Genomic DNA, 18,293 nt, shown 5'->3' with positions numbered 1-18,293 from the left:
CTGGCATTAGCATTTAGCCTAAAGTACCGCTAACTTCGCAAAGCCACTAGCATGACTGTAGACTCATAGTTTTGATTCCTGATTCATAAAACATTTGTCTGAATAAACAATCTGATCTGCTGAAAGTTTAGTGGTTTGTTCAGGAGCTTAACAGGAGCTGAAGCGTTTGAAATTACCACTGAACCATTTCTATCACGTGCTTTAGGTTCAGAAGAAGATGGCCCAGGAAGCACATCACCATGTGCTCATTCATTTAGTGCCCCAACACGAAAGCATACTGATATTTGAAAAAACACCACAAGGTCCATTTAGTAGTTTTCACTTTTCAGAGGACTTCTCACTTAACTTCCATGTTGCATGAAAAATTTAAATTTAAAGTTTATGTTTGTGAACAACACTTAATGAAATAATCTCATCTTGTGGTTCATTTAGTTTACTGGAGCTGCATCCATACTTCCATGACAAGAGGGCAAAATAGATTGCTCTCTAACATGTGATGTGATGGAAATCAGAATCAGAATAACTTTATTATTCTGATTCTGATTTCCAGGACAGCTGCTAAATGGACCTAATGAGATTATTTTGTCCAACAGTTTTAATGTTGTTTCTGACATTATTAAAACAGAACACATTTTTTATAAGTAGTATCTCCTAAGTCTTGCCCAAAATATTTAATTATGGAAAAGAATTACAGCTTAACAAAACTGTGATGGTGAGTTTAATTAAATTTAATGTTGAAATGTGTTGTTCTAGAGAGCTGAAACTACAGCCACAGTGTATCTCTCAGCAAAATAAAGAGTTTCTGGTTTTATAGACAGGTGGACGCACCCAGAGAGAGAGACTGTATGACTGGACACATCAAAAATGTGTGCTCTCTGTGCTGTTCCCCTGTCTGCTGCAAAGAAAGTTGCCCAGCTGCATTCCTCGCCATGATTTCCTATTGTTGACATGCTGCAGAGAGACGCCCTGATCCTGAATGACTGTAGATGCTACACACGAGACTTAGCAATGTATGGAGCCTTCTTTAATCAGTAACATTGTGACATGCGCCTGCATATGAAGGTTTTATGTAACAGACTTCCTTTATAGCCCACAGGTTGTCTGACACTTTTCCATTGTTGACTGTACACACTGTGTGTCTGTGTCATAAATAGTAGAGGGAGAGCGACAAAACAGTCCCTGGACCACCAAGGGACCATAGCTCTGCAAGATCCAGTGACATGTTTGCTACACTTACTAACCACATGTGGAATCACTCATTGCTTTTTAACTTGATTTCAGCCAGCTTTATTCAGTGGTGTTTTGTTCTCCACTGAATGTCATTTACAAAAAGTGTTTTGTTTCACTGTTCTCTGCAGGAATTCAGTGTCCCTTCCAGCCCCATGAATTATGCATCCATAGTAAATCAAAGGGCCCCTGCTGCTCCCTGGGCGAGATTTGAGAGTGTGTCAGGGCCCTGATGAAAAGGAAGGGCAGGACCCAAGGTGGGAGGAAGGGAGAGTGCAGGGAACAGGTCGGTCCGGTCTTCCTCTGCAAGGTGGATGTCTGGGCGGTGACACACCTGTTAACCTGTTAGGGAGGAGCCGCCAGAGCTAAACACTGTGCTGACGTGAGTGTGTGTATGTTTGAGAGTGGTTCAGAGGAACCAAAGGGAGAGGAGAGACTGAGTGGGAGCCACAGGGTGAGGAAGACAGAGACGAAGAAGGAGTAAGACAGAGTGAGAAAGAGATTTCTGTGGGATCTCTGCTTGACCCCCCACAACCTTCAGGATGTTTAAGAAAAAGGACCCTAAGGATGGTACGCTCAAGGGTTCGGCCAAGATCAGCAAGTGAGTTTTTTTTTTCCCTGAGGATTTTCTGAATGCATGTATGGATGTATGTAACTGTGTGTGTGTGTGTTTGTGTGGCGACACTGTATCTCGGTCATGTTCCCCCTCCTCCTGTTCTTTCCAAGCCGAGAAACTGTGTCATGTTTCCTGTGCGTGCCGTTGTCCTCTTTCTCCCTGTGTGTTATGGTTGCCCTCCTGTTATATTATGGCTGAAAGAAATTTTAAATGCAAGTTTGCCAAGGGAATTCTTTGCTGATTTCAAGTGCTAGAGTTAAGTCTGGGTTAAGCCTTGGGGATTGTGAAAGCTTGTTGAGATGTTTGCCAGCCTGTGAACACAGCCTAAGGTCAGGTTTACTTTGTAAACATGAGGGGGGACAGTGTGCTTTAAGACAGCTGGTGAAACTAGTGAAAATGTGTTTACAACTTGAAGTGAAAGTCACAGTGGAAGAAAAATGTTATCAGTTCTTATCAGCCTGCAAGTACTGAAACCAACCCCCCAAACACTAAAACATGATGGACAGAAAAGTGATTTTTTTGACATTCCTGTATTAAGGTGACTTCATGGCTTTCAGTTCAGCTGCCAAACTACTTCTACTTGTCGTCTGACACTGACGTGGTTTCACAGACAGGTGGTGACCATCCTGTGGTTTCACCTTGCCTCTGCTCAGGACATGTCTGTCTGCTGAGGTGTGATGAGGGCTGGGAAGTCCACATCGCTCAGCTGGTTTCTTTCTTTCATGTGGGCGTTGGTTCCAAATTGTACGTTACGGTGTGACACAGGACAGGTTGCTCATTTTATTTGGCCATTAAGAAATTTCCATCACCTGATATACTGGTTAAGACAGCATAAAAGAGGGCTGCGATTAAAAGTTTTGTCCATCAGCAGTCAAAAACCCAAAGATATTCAGCTTAACTATATATAAATGTATTAAAATAAACTACATATATACATATAAATGTTGAACTTTTTTTTGCTTGATGAATGACTTAAATAATTAATAGGTTATAAACTAATTTTCTATCAATTGACTAATCAGTTAATCTACTTATTGTTTCAACTATGATTTGAGATAACAAATGATTTCTAATGAACTGATACCTGCAGTGTCTTTACACTTTAAGGACTCACCTGGTGTCATGTTTCAGGTGACTGGCACAGGACAGGAAATGTAAAGAAACTTTTAAAACAGCATTTGTAAACACATGCACAGGTAAAGTGCAGAACATAGTGGTGTGTGTGTGTGTGTGTGTGTGTGTGTGTGTGTGTGTGTGTGTGTGTGTGTGTGTGTGTGTGTGTGTGTGTGTGTGTGTGTGTGTGTGTGTGTGTGTGTGGGTGTGTGTGGGTGTGTGTGGGTGTGTGTGTGCGCGCGTGGGTGTGTGTGTGTGTGTGGGCATGTGGGTGCTGGCACACATGCCCATAAGCACTGATGTCTGAGGATCCCACGGGCGGCCATCTTGTTCTGCTGATGCGATCTGTCGATCAGGTCACAGTTCACGTTGCTGGTGACACAGTGATTTCATAACGATACTGACTAGGTGACTGATGACGGCACGCTGCCGAGAACCATCACATTCAAGGTCAACTTCCCTCCTCTTTTCAGATGAGAGGTTTGAGCTGCTCCAAAATTCAACACACAACTGAAATTTCATAATACAAACTGTTAGCTGGGAGGAAATGTGAGACCATATCAGGGTGTGTTCGTGGTACACTTTCTGTGTTCTTGAAACCAACAAAATAAAGAATTGATGGCAAGCCCTTCTGAATTATGTGGGTTATCCAGTTATCCTGCTTTCAAGTCACATCAGATACAGCTGCTAGCTGTTTGGCTTTCCTGCCATGGTCATTCATAAATGAAATATCATTTTTTAACACATTATATTGTCTGATAAATTTAGTGCCATTTAGCTTGCTTTACATAAAAGCTGATACACACCAAAAAAAAAAGAAAGAAAGCTTGCATTGCACTTTTATCAAATCTGTCAGTCATTCTGATCAGTCATTCTTTAAGAGTTTAGCTTCCTCCACAACAGTTGACAGTGGTGCTGTTTGTGAGGAGTCCAAACTAATTACAGATCCAACATCCCACTCTACAACCCCAAATTAGAGGAAACGTGCACTATATCAAAAAGCACATGCCTGATGAATATACACGTGACCACACAACCACGCAATCAGTGATGTGTGGGTGCGACCTGTCATTCGGCCTATTGACCACCGAGGACCATCTGTCACTTCTTTCATTCATGTCCTTAACAACCTCCTTCCAATCCAGTAGATGTAAAAGTAAGATGAAATAAATAAATAAAATTATATGTGAAATGGTGTAAGAAAAAAATTAAGAAAAATGTAATGACAGACATATCAGACTTTGTCATGGGAGAGAATAAAAAAGCCCTGGACTCATATTCGTCATCATCATTGATGTTTAAAATAAATAAATTTAAAATAAAAACACACACACACACACACACACACACACACACACACACATTGTGTGTGTGTGTGTGTGTGTGTGTGTGTGTGTGTGTGTGTGTTTGCAGCCTGCATACCTGTCTCTCCTGCTGAGTGAGCAGGAATAGGGAGGCCATTGTCAGAGCGGCTGCAGAACCAGATCAGATCACACCTCAGTGAGTCAGTGCTTTAGGAGTGACATGCCACTGAGGAACGCATCTCTACGTTCTTGTGTCGCTCCATCATGAAAGAGTTGCGTGAAATGTGTGTGTGTAGGTTGTTGTAAATCTTTCTTATATGACATTTGCTTGTTTTCTCCCCAGGGAGACATGACTTTGTGCTCAGAGGTAGCTTTGGTATGTGGGTCGATTAACCACCAAGGTGCTGAATGGTTTGCCAACATTCTGTGGTTAGTGTAATTTCAGAGGTTTAAGTGCATGAATGAAGTCGTTTCAGGTTCGTACAATCGGACCAGTGTGTAAACTCTCAGAGAGAAGAGCAGGAGCCTTACATGTAAAATGTATTTGCAAGTTTTGAATGACTTAGAAAATGTCAGTGGAGAGACTTTTTGTCTGAGTTTTGTTGTTTTCTATGTTTTGTGCAAAAACACAAAAAGGAAAGATTCCTTCTTTAATGGAGCTTTTACTTCACTTTGCTTTCCCAACTTATGTTAAACTGATTTCAGAGGGTAAATCCTGCATACTGTGATGATACTTATGTTGTTGGAGAATTGTAAACACCAACTGAAAAAGTGCCCTTAGTGTTAAAGAGCAAATAGCAGGTGAATTAATGTGTGCAATGTGTGTACAGAAACTCATCTCTATAGGGCCTTTTTCATGAGGCTGTTATGAAGCTGCTTAAGAAAACTTAATGAGCGAGAGGATTTTTGTGAGTGTATTGTGCTTCCTAAATTACCACAAACTTTACCTCAGTCAAGTCTGCAAAACTCTCTATTGTCTTCCCTTATTTAAACACTTGTGTTTGCGAATTATTTGATTTAACTTACGCTCACTATACACACTGAATAAATCACTAACTTGTTATTTATTCAGACTCAGAGAAATGATTTTTTAAACCACAAACTGAGATCTTATACAGTTTTATGGGTGTAGTTCATCTCCAGCCAATAGGATCTCCTCCTCCTTTTGTCTGTCTGGGGCACCGCTCTACCTTTTCTCATTCAACCACTGAGAATTATCAACAGAGAGTAACACCAACAGTAACAGAGGGAGTGACGGTCACAGTGGAATTTTTAGCATTTAAGGAACGCTTTGGGTGTGGCTGCACTGACCCTAGGCAAGGGAAGTTTACTTATATGGCATCTTTTCAGACACAAGGAAATTCAAAGTGCATATAAACTAAAGGTTGCTCGAACTTGCTTGGTTTTGATTCTAGGAACACTGAGTAAATCTGTCCCAGATGACCTGAGGGGTCTGGATGCTTTGTAACGTACAAGTACATCAGAGATGTATTTAGGCCCAAGACCACTTAGTGCTTTATAGACAGGAAATCTATTACAGTAGTCTGGTCTTCTCAAAATAAACTCACGAACAAGTTTGAACAAGACGCTACACCATCCCAAATGGCACCTTTGGACCTTTGTATGATTTGTCATGTTGTTTGATCTTGATGAACAGGCATCAGTCAGATAATACAAGTGTGAAAAGAATACATTTTTGTCCATAAATTACTTTTACAACATGCTTTGTGAAGTTTGTCTAAAAATATACACACATTTTATTTTCTTCTGTTCATGAAACTGTGTCTTTCATGGTTTGAGACAGTGTAATTAAAATTTCCCCTCTCTTCTCCCTAACCATTTGTTTCGGTTTGGTCTTTTTTTTCGACAAAGAAATACACAACACCGAAGAATCCAGATATCCTCAGAATATACATGTAAAACTAAAATTCTGTTAGAAAATCCCAGCCACCACCACGGGTGACTGTTGGTGCTCTGATTCAGTGGATTTGGGACTGCGAGTGGGACTGTGGAACACAAGAGGGGAAGACTGAATTGATTCTCTATAGCAAACTGTCTGATCAGTGCTTGTGGTTTAATCTCTGGACCTTTTTTTAACCCCTTCTTTTCACTCTTACAGGAACCAGACCGGTTCCTTGGCCTTGCTGATCGCCCAGATGCAAAAGAATGCTGACCAGGTGGAGAAAGACATCCTCCGGTCGGAAGAGCTGCTGGCTGTGGTGAGAACACGGAAATCAACAATAGCATCACTTTCACTGGCAGCCCTGTCAAAAATTAAAAGAAAAAGAAAAGAATTCACCTTATCTGTTGTCTTCTTCCACCAGGATGCTGATAATGATAAGAAAGAGCAGCCCTTTGAGCATCAGACTGAGGTCTCAGACAAGCTGGGTGAGGCTGAGGGCCTGCTGAAGGACCTCTTCCTGGACGTCGACAGAGCCAAGAAGCTCAAACACCCGCAGGCCAAAGAGATAGAGAGCGAGTGAGTTGTTACTGAGTGAATACAACACAGAGGATTGACAGTATAGCTGCTCCATGCAGAAGAGTGAGGAGCCTCCTCAGAGCTTTGTGAAGGTTTAATAAGAGACTATACTGACAATGCTGAGGATGCAAAACCATAAACTTGCAGCAGTTTACAGGATAGTTTGCTATTAAAATAATAAACTAAATTAGCTGAGATTAAACTAGACAAGGTTTCTTTTTATGATCTTTTTAATGTGAAAAGACACATTCAAAGTTCACAATACCTCCAGTTATTTGCCTGTACATAATCAACCTCCACCCTTAAGCTAATACTAACATTTATGGAGGCTCAGAATGGTCAGTATAAAATAAATAAATAAGACAATGCTACACTGCTCAGCAAATGTTTTATTTCATAATGACTCTTTCAATTACAAAGTCTTTGTCAAGCTGAAGAAACAGGGCAAGGCCAGGTATGTGGCTGTAGCTTCAGTCTAAATGTACAAACACAAACACAAAAAAGAATTTTGAATTTTTGACATTTGTAAATAAAAACCTGCTGAAATAAACTCTGTTATTGCAAAAAGAACCAGGATGAATAACATTCTGGATAATAATATGATTTTAAAACATTTTTGGATCATTTTTATATGTAATACATATCATGCATACATTTATTCATATTACTGTTTGTTTATTTAACATTGAACACTGTGGGGCTCCATTAATATTAACCAAATTTCTTTGTTTTTTGTTTCTCTGGTGACTCCAGTGTCATCCTCCTCCATGAGCGCTGGTTGAAGGACTGTGCCTTCTACCGAGAAATCTACGAGCAGATTGACGACGTGTCGCTGATGCCCAGAATCGACTGGGGGCCTGTGTTCAACCAAAAGCAAGTAAGTATGATAACACTGCCCTGCCATAATACTAGCTTTTTTTATTGTCAATAAAATAAATTAATCTTACTAAAAAGTATTATATGTTCATCCAAAGTCTGATATATCTTATTTTCCGGGCCATAGAGCTCCACTGTTGTCCAAAACCTATTAAACACACACTGATGAGCCACAGTGTGAACTGCATGACATGTCCCTTCATCAGGATGAACACACACTGAAGTTCATTTTGACTCAATCCTGCATCCACCATCCTGTGGCTGTAAATACCCATTAACATACCAGATGTGTTTTAATCTGCCAATGAAAATAGTCCCCAAAAAAGCACTATTTACTCCCGATTTAGCAGCATTTGTTTAAGACCACAATGCCCAGCTGTTTTAGAAGACTTTTTTTTTTTAATGGAAAACAAATGAGCTTCAAGCTGAGAGCCACAGACATTGTAGGGAAGTTGAAAAGTGTAAAGAGATGAAAAAGTAATAGCACACCAGTTTTATCCTTTAAATTTAAGTGCAGTTCACACCTGTTTTGCTTTCCTACAAACATCCTCTGCCAGCAATACTCTACATGCTATCACTAGCCTGTAATAAACACATTAACCAAAGCTGACTGACAGCTAATTACAGAGTGCCTAAGCCTGTCAGACTTGCCCTTTGGGGGTCACTTACACATACCACTAACAATGTTCCTCTGGTGTCTGTGCTTACAGAAACAGGTGAACGTGGAGGAGTACGGCCCCACCCTGGCAGATCTGGAGAAGCAGATCGCTGCTCACAACATCCTGCACAAAGAGGTTGAGGCCTACAGCTCGCAGCTCTGCGTCAGCTCCGCTGGCAGCAAGGTGAACAAACGTGTCCACAAGAAAACATGTTCACATCACACAGCAGCTGATCTTAATGTTCTGTTTGTCCTCATTCCTCATTTTGTTCTCAGTGAAGAACAGTTTCCTGCAGCCTGTGAGACATGTTGTTATTTTGTCTTTTAGGAAAACTATACAGCCCTAAAGAGACAATACAACAATCTGCTGGTGAGTGGAGCTTTTATTATTGATTGTTGAATTTGTATATTTTTTTATTGATGATTTATTATTGAGTTTTATGATGAAAATGTCTTGTCATTTTCTCTTGACAGTCACAACAAGAAGAATATTTACTCTTTGTGTTTGACAACTGTCATGTGATAGCATGGACCTATTTACTTTAGATTTGAATGGGAAGATTTACACAAGTTTGTGCTTTCTTCTGTTTATGTGTCTTTGTTTTGACAAATTTTGAGCTATTCCCCCTCTTCTCCCTAACTGATATTCCATTGGTTTGGTAGTTCTTATATAAGAAGAAATACAAAAAAAAGCAAGGAAGCCAATACAGTTTTATTTTGGCTTTAAATGTTTGCACTTTCAGAACCTGGCAGATTTTACTCATTGTTTTCTGCCTTTTTCCCAGGACAACTCCAAGTGGCGTCGCCACTACTTAAACAGCCTGTACGAATACATGCAGGGCTGCAACAAGGAACTAGCTTTCCTGGGAGAAGAACAGGAGAAGATCAAGAAGCAGGACTGGAGTGACCACATGGTGGACCCACCTGACGTCCGCAGGCAGTACGAGGTCAGGATTGATAGGTTGTTAAATCAGAGCACTGAAAGATGACATAGGTCTAATGATGGTCTAAATAATGAGATGGGGTTGCTTGTCCAGAATGATCCAATATGTTTATTCAGCACTGGAATGATGAAAGACACACAGTATAAATAATCCCACTTTAATTTGATCTCGATCAGCACTTCAAAAACCAAAATCTGCTGTCCCACGAGAGCGAGGTCAACAAACTCCAGGATGAAGGAGACAGACTTGTTGAACTGAAGCACCCTGCTGTTGCAACAATACAGGTACATGAGCCAGAAGCTAAATCTTTAAATCTGTAAGGAACCCCAAATCTGCAGCAGCTTTGACCTTTTAAGGTCTTTGAACGCCGTTCAAATCCAGGTTGATCTTAACTCTGCACGTGACATTTCCAGGCTCAGAGAGATACCGTACGAAACGAGTGGCAGAAATTCCTCAATCTCTGCATTTGTCAAGAGACACACCTGGACAATGTGGAGGAATTCAAAAAGGTGAATATGGAACAGAATACGTCACAATTTGTTAAGTGTGTGTGTGGACATCAACCCATTTTGTCTCTTTGTCATGCACTAAATACATCCCCCTGGGTTGAAATGTTCAGATTTTATACAAAAGTAAAAAACAAAAACATGTCTTTGTGCCATTTTCCAGTACCAAATGGACACTGAGCAACTGTCAGAGACACTGACCAAACTCAACAACAGCATTGACCCCAAGTCCATCAACAAGAAGAGCAACTCAGAGGTGCTGCTGCAGCTCGAGGTAACAGGGGAACTTGCGCACTCAATGACATTTCAGGGAGCCGACTGTTAGTTTAAAGATTGAACCAATGGAAGGAGGGAGGTAGAGGAGAGGAGAGGATGAGAGGAGACAGCTGAACACATGAGGGGGAGAAGGAGAAGGAGGAGAATAGGAGAAAGAAGGAAGAGACGGGGAAGGTGGTGACAAGAAGAGTGAAATGTCAGGTGTTGAAAGGCTAAGGAGAAAACCAATGAGACAATAACTGACTAATAATACACACTGGAAAAACTAGTTGTGGGTTTATTTATGTATTATTATTACTGTTGATTTGTCTGTCTTATCATTTGCTTGATTACCATGTAAGTGAGTGTATATTTTTGTTTCTACGACATTGTCTTCTCTCTTGTTTCTTTCTTTCTTTTTGTCTGTTTACATACTTTTTAAGGATTATTTCTTTTGATCTACTACACTCAATTTAAAAAAGTTAAATACCACACTCAAAAAGACGATCACACTAACGTAACACAGTTGAAACACAAGGGGGAACAGTAATAGATACATTATGCAGGATATTGTTTTGGTAAATAAAAAGAGGTAAAGGTTTGACCTATTTTGGAGCAAACTTTGAACGAGTTTTGACTGGTTGACGACTAAGAGATGAGCATTTCCAAGGCATGTTTTCCTCTGTGTTCCATCAGGGGGAGGAGAAGGCTGTGCAGAACTGTGAACAGCTGCTGGCGGACCTGAGGAGGCGCAGTACCACCATCGCTCCTCTGAAGCTACGACGCAACACCCCCAACAGACCCACCACAGTGGAGTCCCTGTGTGACTGGGAGACAGATAAGGTGGAGCTTGTTAGACGTTCACTGCACAGAGAAAAGGCAGAGACTGTCCACAGCTGAAATGCTTCAGTTTAATTATGTTTCTCGTCTAAAATTCTTGGGCATGTGTTTTGTTTGTTATTATCATCTAGGCTTCTCTGTCAAGAGGAGAGAAGTTCACCCTGAAATCAAACTCAGACGAGAACTGGGATGTTATCTCCACTCATGGAGTAACTACAACCTTCCCAGGAGTTTGCTTCCAGATCCCACCACCTGACCCGGAGGCCATTGACAAAGTGGACCTGTAAGTAATGCAAGGCTGTATTCTCAAGCAGCTTCAACAAATAATGCAAGAACGTGTCAGTAATTTTGTTCCTGTTTCTAAATCTCTCTCTCTCTCCTTGTTTTTAATTCATCAGTTTGGGCAGTGAACTGGAAGACATCAAGAAGAAAAGAGCTGCTCTGGCAGCGTCGCTGAAGAACCACAAATCAGAAGTTTCCAGGCCTCAACAATCAGGTCATTGTCTATAAATTTGATCAAATATCCCAGTTATAAGGAGTCACTGATTTTATGAACCATAATAATTGTTCACCACCAGTTGCACAGATATCTTTACGGGTAAAATTAGAACAGTCAGTGAATCAACTTCCCTGTTCCTTCATTCAGCCCCAGTGTCTTCCGCCCCACTGGACCCCAAAGTGACAGCCCTGGCCCAGCAGCTGGACAAGCTGGACAGTGACCTGGCCAACGCTGAGGAGAGCATGCTGAGCCGCCTGCGAGCCCCACTGAGCCGCTCTGACCCAGCTGGAGATCTTGCCAAGAGGCTGAAGGAGCAGGAGGTGAGAGCAATCAAGTAAAATCAGCACTGACAGTTTTAGCAGATAGTTTATTTGCGCTGAGTTTGATCTTGTCAGACCTGGGCCTGGACCCAGATAAGCGGCAGATGATGACATGACATGACAAAATAAATATGGTAGTTGTAACCACCAATACAACACAAAGATTCAAACACACACACCTACAATAACGCTACTACAGCTAGATATGATGATGAAAAACCGGATGAATCGTTTGTAGAATACTGACGATAAGGTTGTTGTTGAGCTGTCATTATCATCCTGTTTGTTTTTACCTGTGTGCATTCATACTCTACATACAAAACTGAATTGAACTGGTTCTTCACTCCCTCAGGCTGTTTGCATGAGCAAAGGTGTGTTGTTTGTGAAATTACGGATCAGAGATGATGATATTGTAAAAGCTATGGAACAGCTTTTGAGAGAACATTTAGACCATCAGGTGTCTCTTTAGAGTCTGATCAAGGAGGAATCCTGGATGACCTGATAAAACCCTTTATTAATAAAAGTCTCTAAAGTATATACATTTGTTCCTTACAGGAAGCTGCCAAGGCCCTGAAGGCCCTGGAGCAGCAGAAGCTGGCAGCACAGGCCGACCTGCAGCCTTTGCTATCCAAAGATCCCAGCGGCACCTCATCTGCGTTGCCACTCAAACTGAGTGCAGCCAACAACAAACACGACAGCATTGCTAAACTGGCTGACCTCTACAACAAGAAGTAAGAAGATGTTTTGCCTGGGAAGTTGAATATGCATTGGCACGGTGGTGACTTTTGTCTCCAATGAAAATACCTCTTTCAAAGTTTTTTTTCTACAAACACTGCAATGAATTATAAAAAAAACTGACCAAAAACACCTGTCATATTTTTATAGGTTTAGAGCTATATTTCCCAAGCTCTGCTACTGAACTAAATAATCTCAGTGCTCTTATAACTACATTTATCTTTTTTTGTCAGAGCAAAAGCATCTCTCAACCTGGAGAGTCAGATTAAGAAGGTGGATGGTCTTGTCTCTGGCTTTGAAAAGAACCTAAGTGCAGATGGTCCAATCCTTGATGTGCCAAATGCAATTCAAGCCCACACTAATGACATCCAGGTGAGGAAATCTTCATCCCCGGTCATAGATACAGTCATAGATTCAGCTATGATTATATTTGGAATGTATGTCTTAAATTGCTTGCTTGCTTTGTTGTATTCAGAACCAGCGTAAGTCTGTGGCAGCAGCTCAGGATGACATGAAGAAGCTGAGTAAGGATCTGGAGACCACGGAGCAGCTGTGCAGCTCCCTGCAGCAGGGATACCAGGAGTACTGCCCTGACATCCAGCGTCAGAGAACAGAAGTCAAGCAGCTGCAGACACGTTACGCAAATGTTGACAACCAGCTGAAAGAGAGGTGAGAATCAGACTGCAAAACAAATCAGTGCAGTCACTTCAGTTTACATTTACAAGTAAGTCCTTAGTTTTGCTTACATACAGACATTAATTGATCAAATCACTTAGTTCAAATAGAGATCAATTTATCAGATAAAGATAAATCTGAGGGGTCACATGATGGTTAAAAGGACAGGAAAGAACTAGATAGAAAAAAAACATACTATGTATATATTGTTTGTAGTTATTTTGTGTAGTTTTCGGTTATACTGCTCACAGATCACAGACATACACAATATGAAATGAAGTAGCATAATGTATACAGTTTTCCCATTATGCCTGGACTCAAAGCCTTTTAGGCAAGAGTTCCTTATTTTGCTGAAACAGGCAATTTTAAATTAAATTTAAATTAGATACAGTACATAAAGAAAGCAGATATGACTTGGGTTTGAAAAGTGATGTGGTCAGGCAACAGTTTAACCTAATCATACCTTAGATATAAATACGTTTTAGGAAAGGGCGCAAAATAAAAACAAAAGCCTGAGCTAACTACTAACCATTTGAATTTTAAAAGTATCATGATTCAGAGCTTTTACAGTGTCAAGTTTTAAAAATGTATCATCTTGATCAATCCTCTCAGAGAAAGCCTCTTACAAGACGCTGCAACCAAGAACCAGGAGTTCCAAAGCACTTGCAAATCCCTCAACTCCTTCCTGGACAACCTGCCGACAAACCAGATAAACTACAATGATGATCTGTCTCAGGTCACCGCTAAGCAGAGCTCCCAAGAGGTGAGACCATTTCCTGACTGTACATGAGGACATGTGGAGGGTAGTGGATGCTACTTTATCTGCTATATATAATTATTGCTCACAGTATTAAATTTCTGTTAAAAATGTGGATGCAGAGGGTGATGGACGACCTGAAGAGGAAGGGAGGTGACATGGACAGAGTGGCTGACCTGTCCCTGGACCTACAAAACCTGCTCAATGTAAGAATCAAATGGATCATAATACATAGCTTTATATGAGTAAATGTGTTGTGTATATATATGAGAGAATGGTGTTTTAGGCAGTCCACAAATGGCACTTGATGCCTAGCCTAATTCTTTTTTTGTGCAGGAGTACGATGCCAACGTTGATAAATACAACAGTACACTTGAGGATGCTGGTGTCACTGTTGCAAAGAAACCTTACGTCGGCACACTCTCTGATGCTGTTCAGAAAGAGGTAACATTTAAACTCTTATGTGTCTAACACAATTTAAATACTTTACGTTTGGTTGGTACAAGTAACTGATGGTTTGCTTTTTTTAACAGGAAAAGGATCTGGGGAACCGTTATGCTCAAGCAACAGCTGAAAACACTCAACGCCAAAAACAGATGGGCTTGGCTAAGAATCTCATTTTACAAGTAAGAGAACAGGGCATGAATAAAACCACTTGATTTGATTTATGTTGTTGCATCTCTCGTGTGCTCCACTACAAAAATATGTTTGGTTTAAAACTAACTAAAACTACGTCACAAAACAAATCACTTTCATTTCTTTTTTTTCCACTGCAGAATGAGGAGAAAGTTCAAGTGGTGGCACAACAACAAGTGCATCTTGAAAGCCAGCAAAAGAATGCTTTTGAGCTAAACAGTCTGTTAAAAGAACTGCAGGAAGAGAAGGATAGGACAAGTCACACTGAGGCAGACCTGAGAACTTTTAAAAATAGGATGTTGTCGCTGAAGAGTCGCAGAGGAGTGGAGCGCGTTGAGGAGAAAGAGGTACTACAGTACTACCGTGACCCAAAACTGGAAAGTGATTTGGCTGATCTGCAGAATAAACTGCATGAAGAGATCCTGAGGCGTAGCACCACCCAGGCTGAGGTTGAGGTGTTTAACAAGAAAATCACCATCCTGGAAGACACCCTCGAAAAAACTCCACCCAAACTGGTGACCAGAGAGGTGACAGAGTTTGAGAGAGATCCTCAGCTGGACATAGAGGCCAGTAAAATAAGAGATGAAATAGCAAGGATGAGAGATGAAATTCGGGTGCGAGATGGGGAGCAGGTTCAGATGAAGACAGAAGTCTCGATTCTCCAGCAGAAGCGACCACCAATCAAAGAGAGGGTGGTTAAGAAGGAGGTGGTGAAAGTAGAAAAGGACCCAGAGATGATGAGAGCAGTGCGGACATTTGAGATGGATATTTCTGATGAGAATAACAAGAGCAAGCTCCTCAATGATGAAATCTTCCAGACAAGGAGTCAGATTAATGCACTTGAGAGATTGATTCCTAATATCCAGCCTAACATCATCACTAAGGAAGTGAAAAAGATTGAACAAGACCCTGAACTCATCACCGAATCTAAGAAGATTAGAACAGACCTAGAGGAAGAGAGGAATAACAACGATTCTTTGTCCAAAGAGGTGATGGACCTCCATAGCCGCTACAGAGAAGTTCAAGGCTGGAAACCAAAAATTGAAGTGAAGGAAATCGTTAATGAGATCTACCGGATAGATCCAAACACTGAGGTGGAGATAATGAGGCTCAGGAAAGACATACAAGACTCCAATAAGCAGCGCTCTGATCTAGAGAGGGAACTCACCCAGGTCAAGTCTGATCTGAATATCCTTAGTTCTCAGAAGCCCAAGGTGGAGCTCAAGGAAGTTCTCCAAGAGGTAGTTAAAGAGGAGAGGAGCCCTGAAAATGAGAGAGAGATTCAGAGGCTAAATGATCAGGTGAACCATTTACACAGCTCTTACAACTCCCTCCAGGACCAGGTGAGACTACTCAGGAAAGAGAGGGATGAATGGAAGGCTGAAAAGTCCAAGATAGAAACCAAACTTGTCACCAGAGAAGTCATCAAGTATGAACCTGATCCACTGCTGGAGAAAGAAGCTGACCGCTTGAGAAGAGAAGTGCGGGAGGAGGCACAGCTGCGGCGCAACATTGAAGAGATGGTGTTTGACCTGCAAAACAAATACATTGTGTTGGAGAGACAGAAACCAGAGGAGAAAGTCATTGTGCAGGAGGTTTTGCGTTTAAAGATGGACCCAAAGCAAGTAGTTGAGCACGAGCGGCTCAGCAGGAACCTGGATGAAGAAGTGATGAACCGGCGTCAGACAGAGCTGGAGCTGCAGCAGTTAAGAACCAAGGTGGAAGACAAAGAGAGGATCCTGAGAGAGAGTGATGAGCACCAAAAGAGGATTCAAGCCGAGTCTGAACTCAGAGAGATCCGGCTCCGCATTATGCAGCTGGAAAATGCTCCACCTCCCGTTGAGGAAAGTATTGTTGTTGAGGAGGTGCTGAAAGTTGAGAGAGACCCAAAACTGGAAAGGATGACAAATGGTCTTCGGACAGATATGGACAAGCAAACTGGTGATATCCTGCGTCTCCAGAGAGACATCCGTAACATCACTGCAAAGATTGAGATCCTGCAGAGGGAGAAATCTGGCGAGAAGACCGTGTACAAAGAGGTTGTCCGTGTTGAGAAAGATCAGGCTGTCGAAAAAGAGAGAGATCAATTGAGGGAACAGGTATCTCAGCATAAATTTGCCAGACAGGACCTGGAGGATGAAATCAGACGTGTCAATGATAAAATCAACCTTCTAACGAGCACCAAGTCTAGCACTTCAAGAGAGGAGACTAACCTGATTTTGAATAGAGATGCCCTACAGAGAGAGTTGGAAAACCTCACGCGGGAGCTCAGGACACTTGAGGGCAAGAGACATGACATCAGTCTGTCTTTCCAGCAGCAGAGCCGACTAATGAGTGAGAGAACGCAGATGAGCAGGCAGAGGAGCATTAAGATGGAGTCTGACATGCAGCGTATGGAGAGGGAGATCCTGGATGAAAAAGACAAGATCCACCTTAGAGACAGCACCATCCGAGACCTTCTGCTGAATCTGCAGAAAGAGGAGCAGACAGAGACAAGAACCAAAGAGACCAATGTCTCCACCAAAATCACTATTTTGGATCCAGATACAGGCAAAGACATGTCTCCTTATGATGCCTACCTGCAGGGCCTGATTGATCGTCAACAGTACATTCATCTGCAGGAGCTGGAGTGTGACTGGGAGGAGATTACTTCCCTGGGACCTGATGGGGAGACATCTGTACTGCAGGATCGCAAGAGTGGCAAGCAGTACTCCATCAAAGATGCCCTGAAGGAAGGCAGGCTGACAGAGTATGATCTAAAACAGTACAAACAAGGAAAGATTCCCATCTCAGAGTTTGCCTTGCAGGTTGCGGGTGACAAAAAGAAGCAACTTGAGTTTAATTCAGTCATTCCAAAGTCCACCACAACAGTGAAATCAGACCCCTCAGGCCTCTCCACTGTTAAAGAAATCTACCCAATTGCTGGAGTAATGGATACAAGCACTGGCACCTGCTTTACAATACGCAGTGCCACCCTGCGTAAACTGATTGACCCCACCACTGCCCAAAGGCTTCTGGAGGCGCAGGCATCAACGGGGGGTATCATTGACATCAGCAACAGCGGGAGATACACAGTTCACAAGGCAGCAGCCAGAGGGCTCATTGAGGACAGTCAACTGCAAAGGCTACTCAATGCCCAAAAGGCTTTTTCTGGAGTTGAAGACCCTGTGACCAGGGAGCGCTTGTCTGTGGGCCAGGCTGTTCAGAAAGGCTGGATGCCAAAGGACACTGGAATTCGCTACATGGAGGCACAACACCTGACCGGAGGGCTGGTTGATCCCAACACATCCCACAGAGTAAGCATCTTGGATGCCATTGGATCCAAAATGATTGACAGCACAATACTGAGGGAGCTGCAGGCTGAGACAACCTACATCAAGGATATTGTAGACCCAGTCACAAAGGAGAAAATCAACTACAAACAAGCTCTGGACCGCTGTCAGAAAGACCCTGTGACAGGCCTACCAATGCTCCCGGCCTCCTCCAAAGAGTCTGGTTACAACTCTACTAGATATGCAAGATTCTAGATATGTTTACAACATACATGGAGTTATCTAGTCTCTTATGTGATGTGGTAAAAAAAAAAAAGTACCATTAGATATGGGAAATCCATACATTAATTACAATGTAAATTTTGACTCAGGAAAAGTCTTCTACTGCAAAGCTTTCTATCTAGCCAAAATGATTGCTGCTGAGTTGCCTTTGTTTACCAAACATGTCTGATGTGGGCAGATGTTTTTTTGCTTTAATTTAAACAGAGAATATAAATTCAGTTTATCTTTGATATTATTGTGTTATTAGGGATGCTGGGACATGGTGCAATGCTACTTACCGAGATTGATTTGATTCTGTA

At 41.8% G+C, this 18,293-nt stretch overlaps 1 protein-coding gene across 1 annotated transcript; it reads left to right on the top strand.

The window, feature by feature from the left end:
• The first annotated feature begins 1,636 nt into the window (after nucleotides 1-1,636).
• On the top strand, nucleotides 1,637-18,076 carry evpla (envoplakin a). Its single transcript, XM_041035695.1, has 22 exons — nucleotides 1,637-1,828; nucleotides 6,380-6,479; nucleotides 6,585-6,739; nucleotides 7,493-7,616; nucleotides 8,326-8,457; nucleotides 8,602-8,643; nucleotides 9,059-9,220; nucleotides 9,394-9,501; nucleotides 9,631-9,726; nucleotides 9,887-9,997; nucleotides 10,675-10,821; nucleotides 10,950-11,101; nucleotides 11,217-11,314; nucleotides 11,465-11,637; nucleotides 12,193-12,368; nucleotides 12,606-12,744; nucleotides 12,848-13,041; nucleotides 13,660-13,810; nucleotides 13,927-14,010; nucleotides 14,141-14,248; nucleotides 14,338-14,430; nucleotides 14,581-18,076. The coding sequence occupies exons 1-22, from the start codon at nucleotides 1,770-1,772 to the stop codon at nucleotides 17,965-17,967; spliced, it is 5,991 nt and encodes a 1,996-aa protein (XP_040891629.1). The 5' UTR covers nucleotides 1,637-1,769; the 3' UTR covers nucleotides 17,968-18,076.
• The last annotated feature ends 217 nt before the right edge of the window (nucleotides 18,077-18,293 follow it).

Source organism: Toxotes jaculatrix, chromosome 4 (assembly GCF_017976425.1).
Source record: "Toxotes jaculatrix isolate fToxJac2 chromosome 4, fToxJac2.pri, whole genome shotgun sequence".
NCBI classification, from domain to species: Eukaryota; Metazoa; Chordata; class Actinopteri; family Toxotidae; genus Toxotes; species Toxotes jaculatrix.
This window is presented reverse-complemented; position numbering and strand designations above follow the sequence as displayed.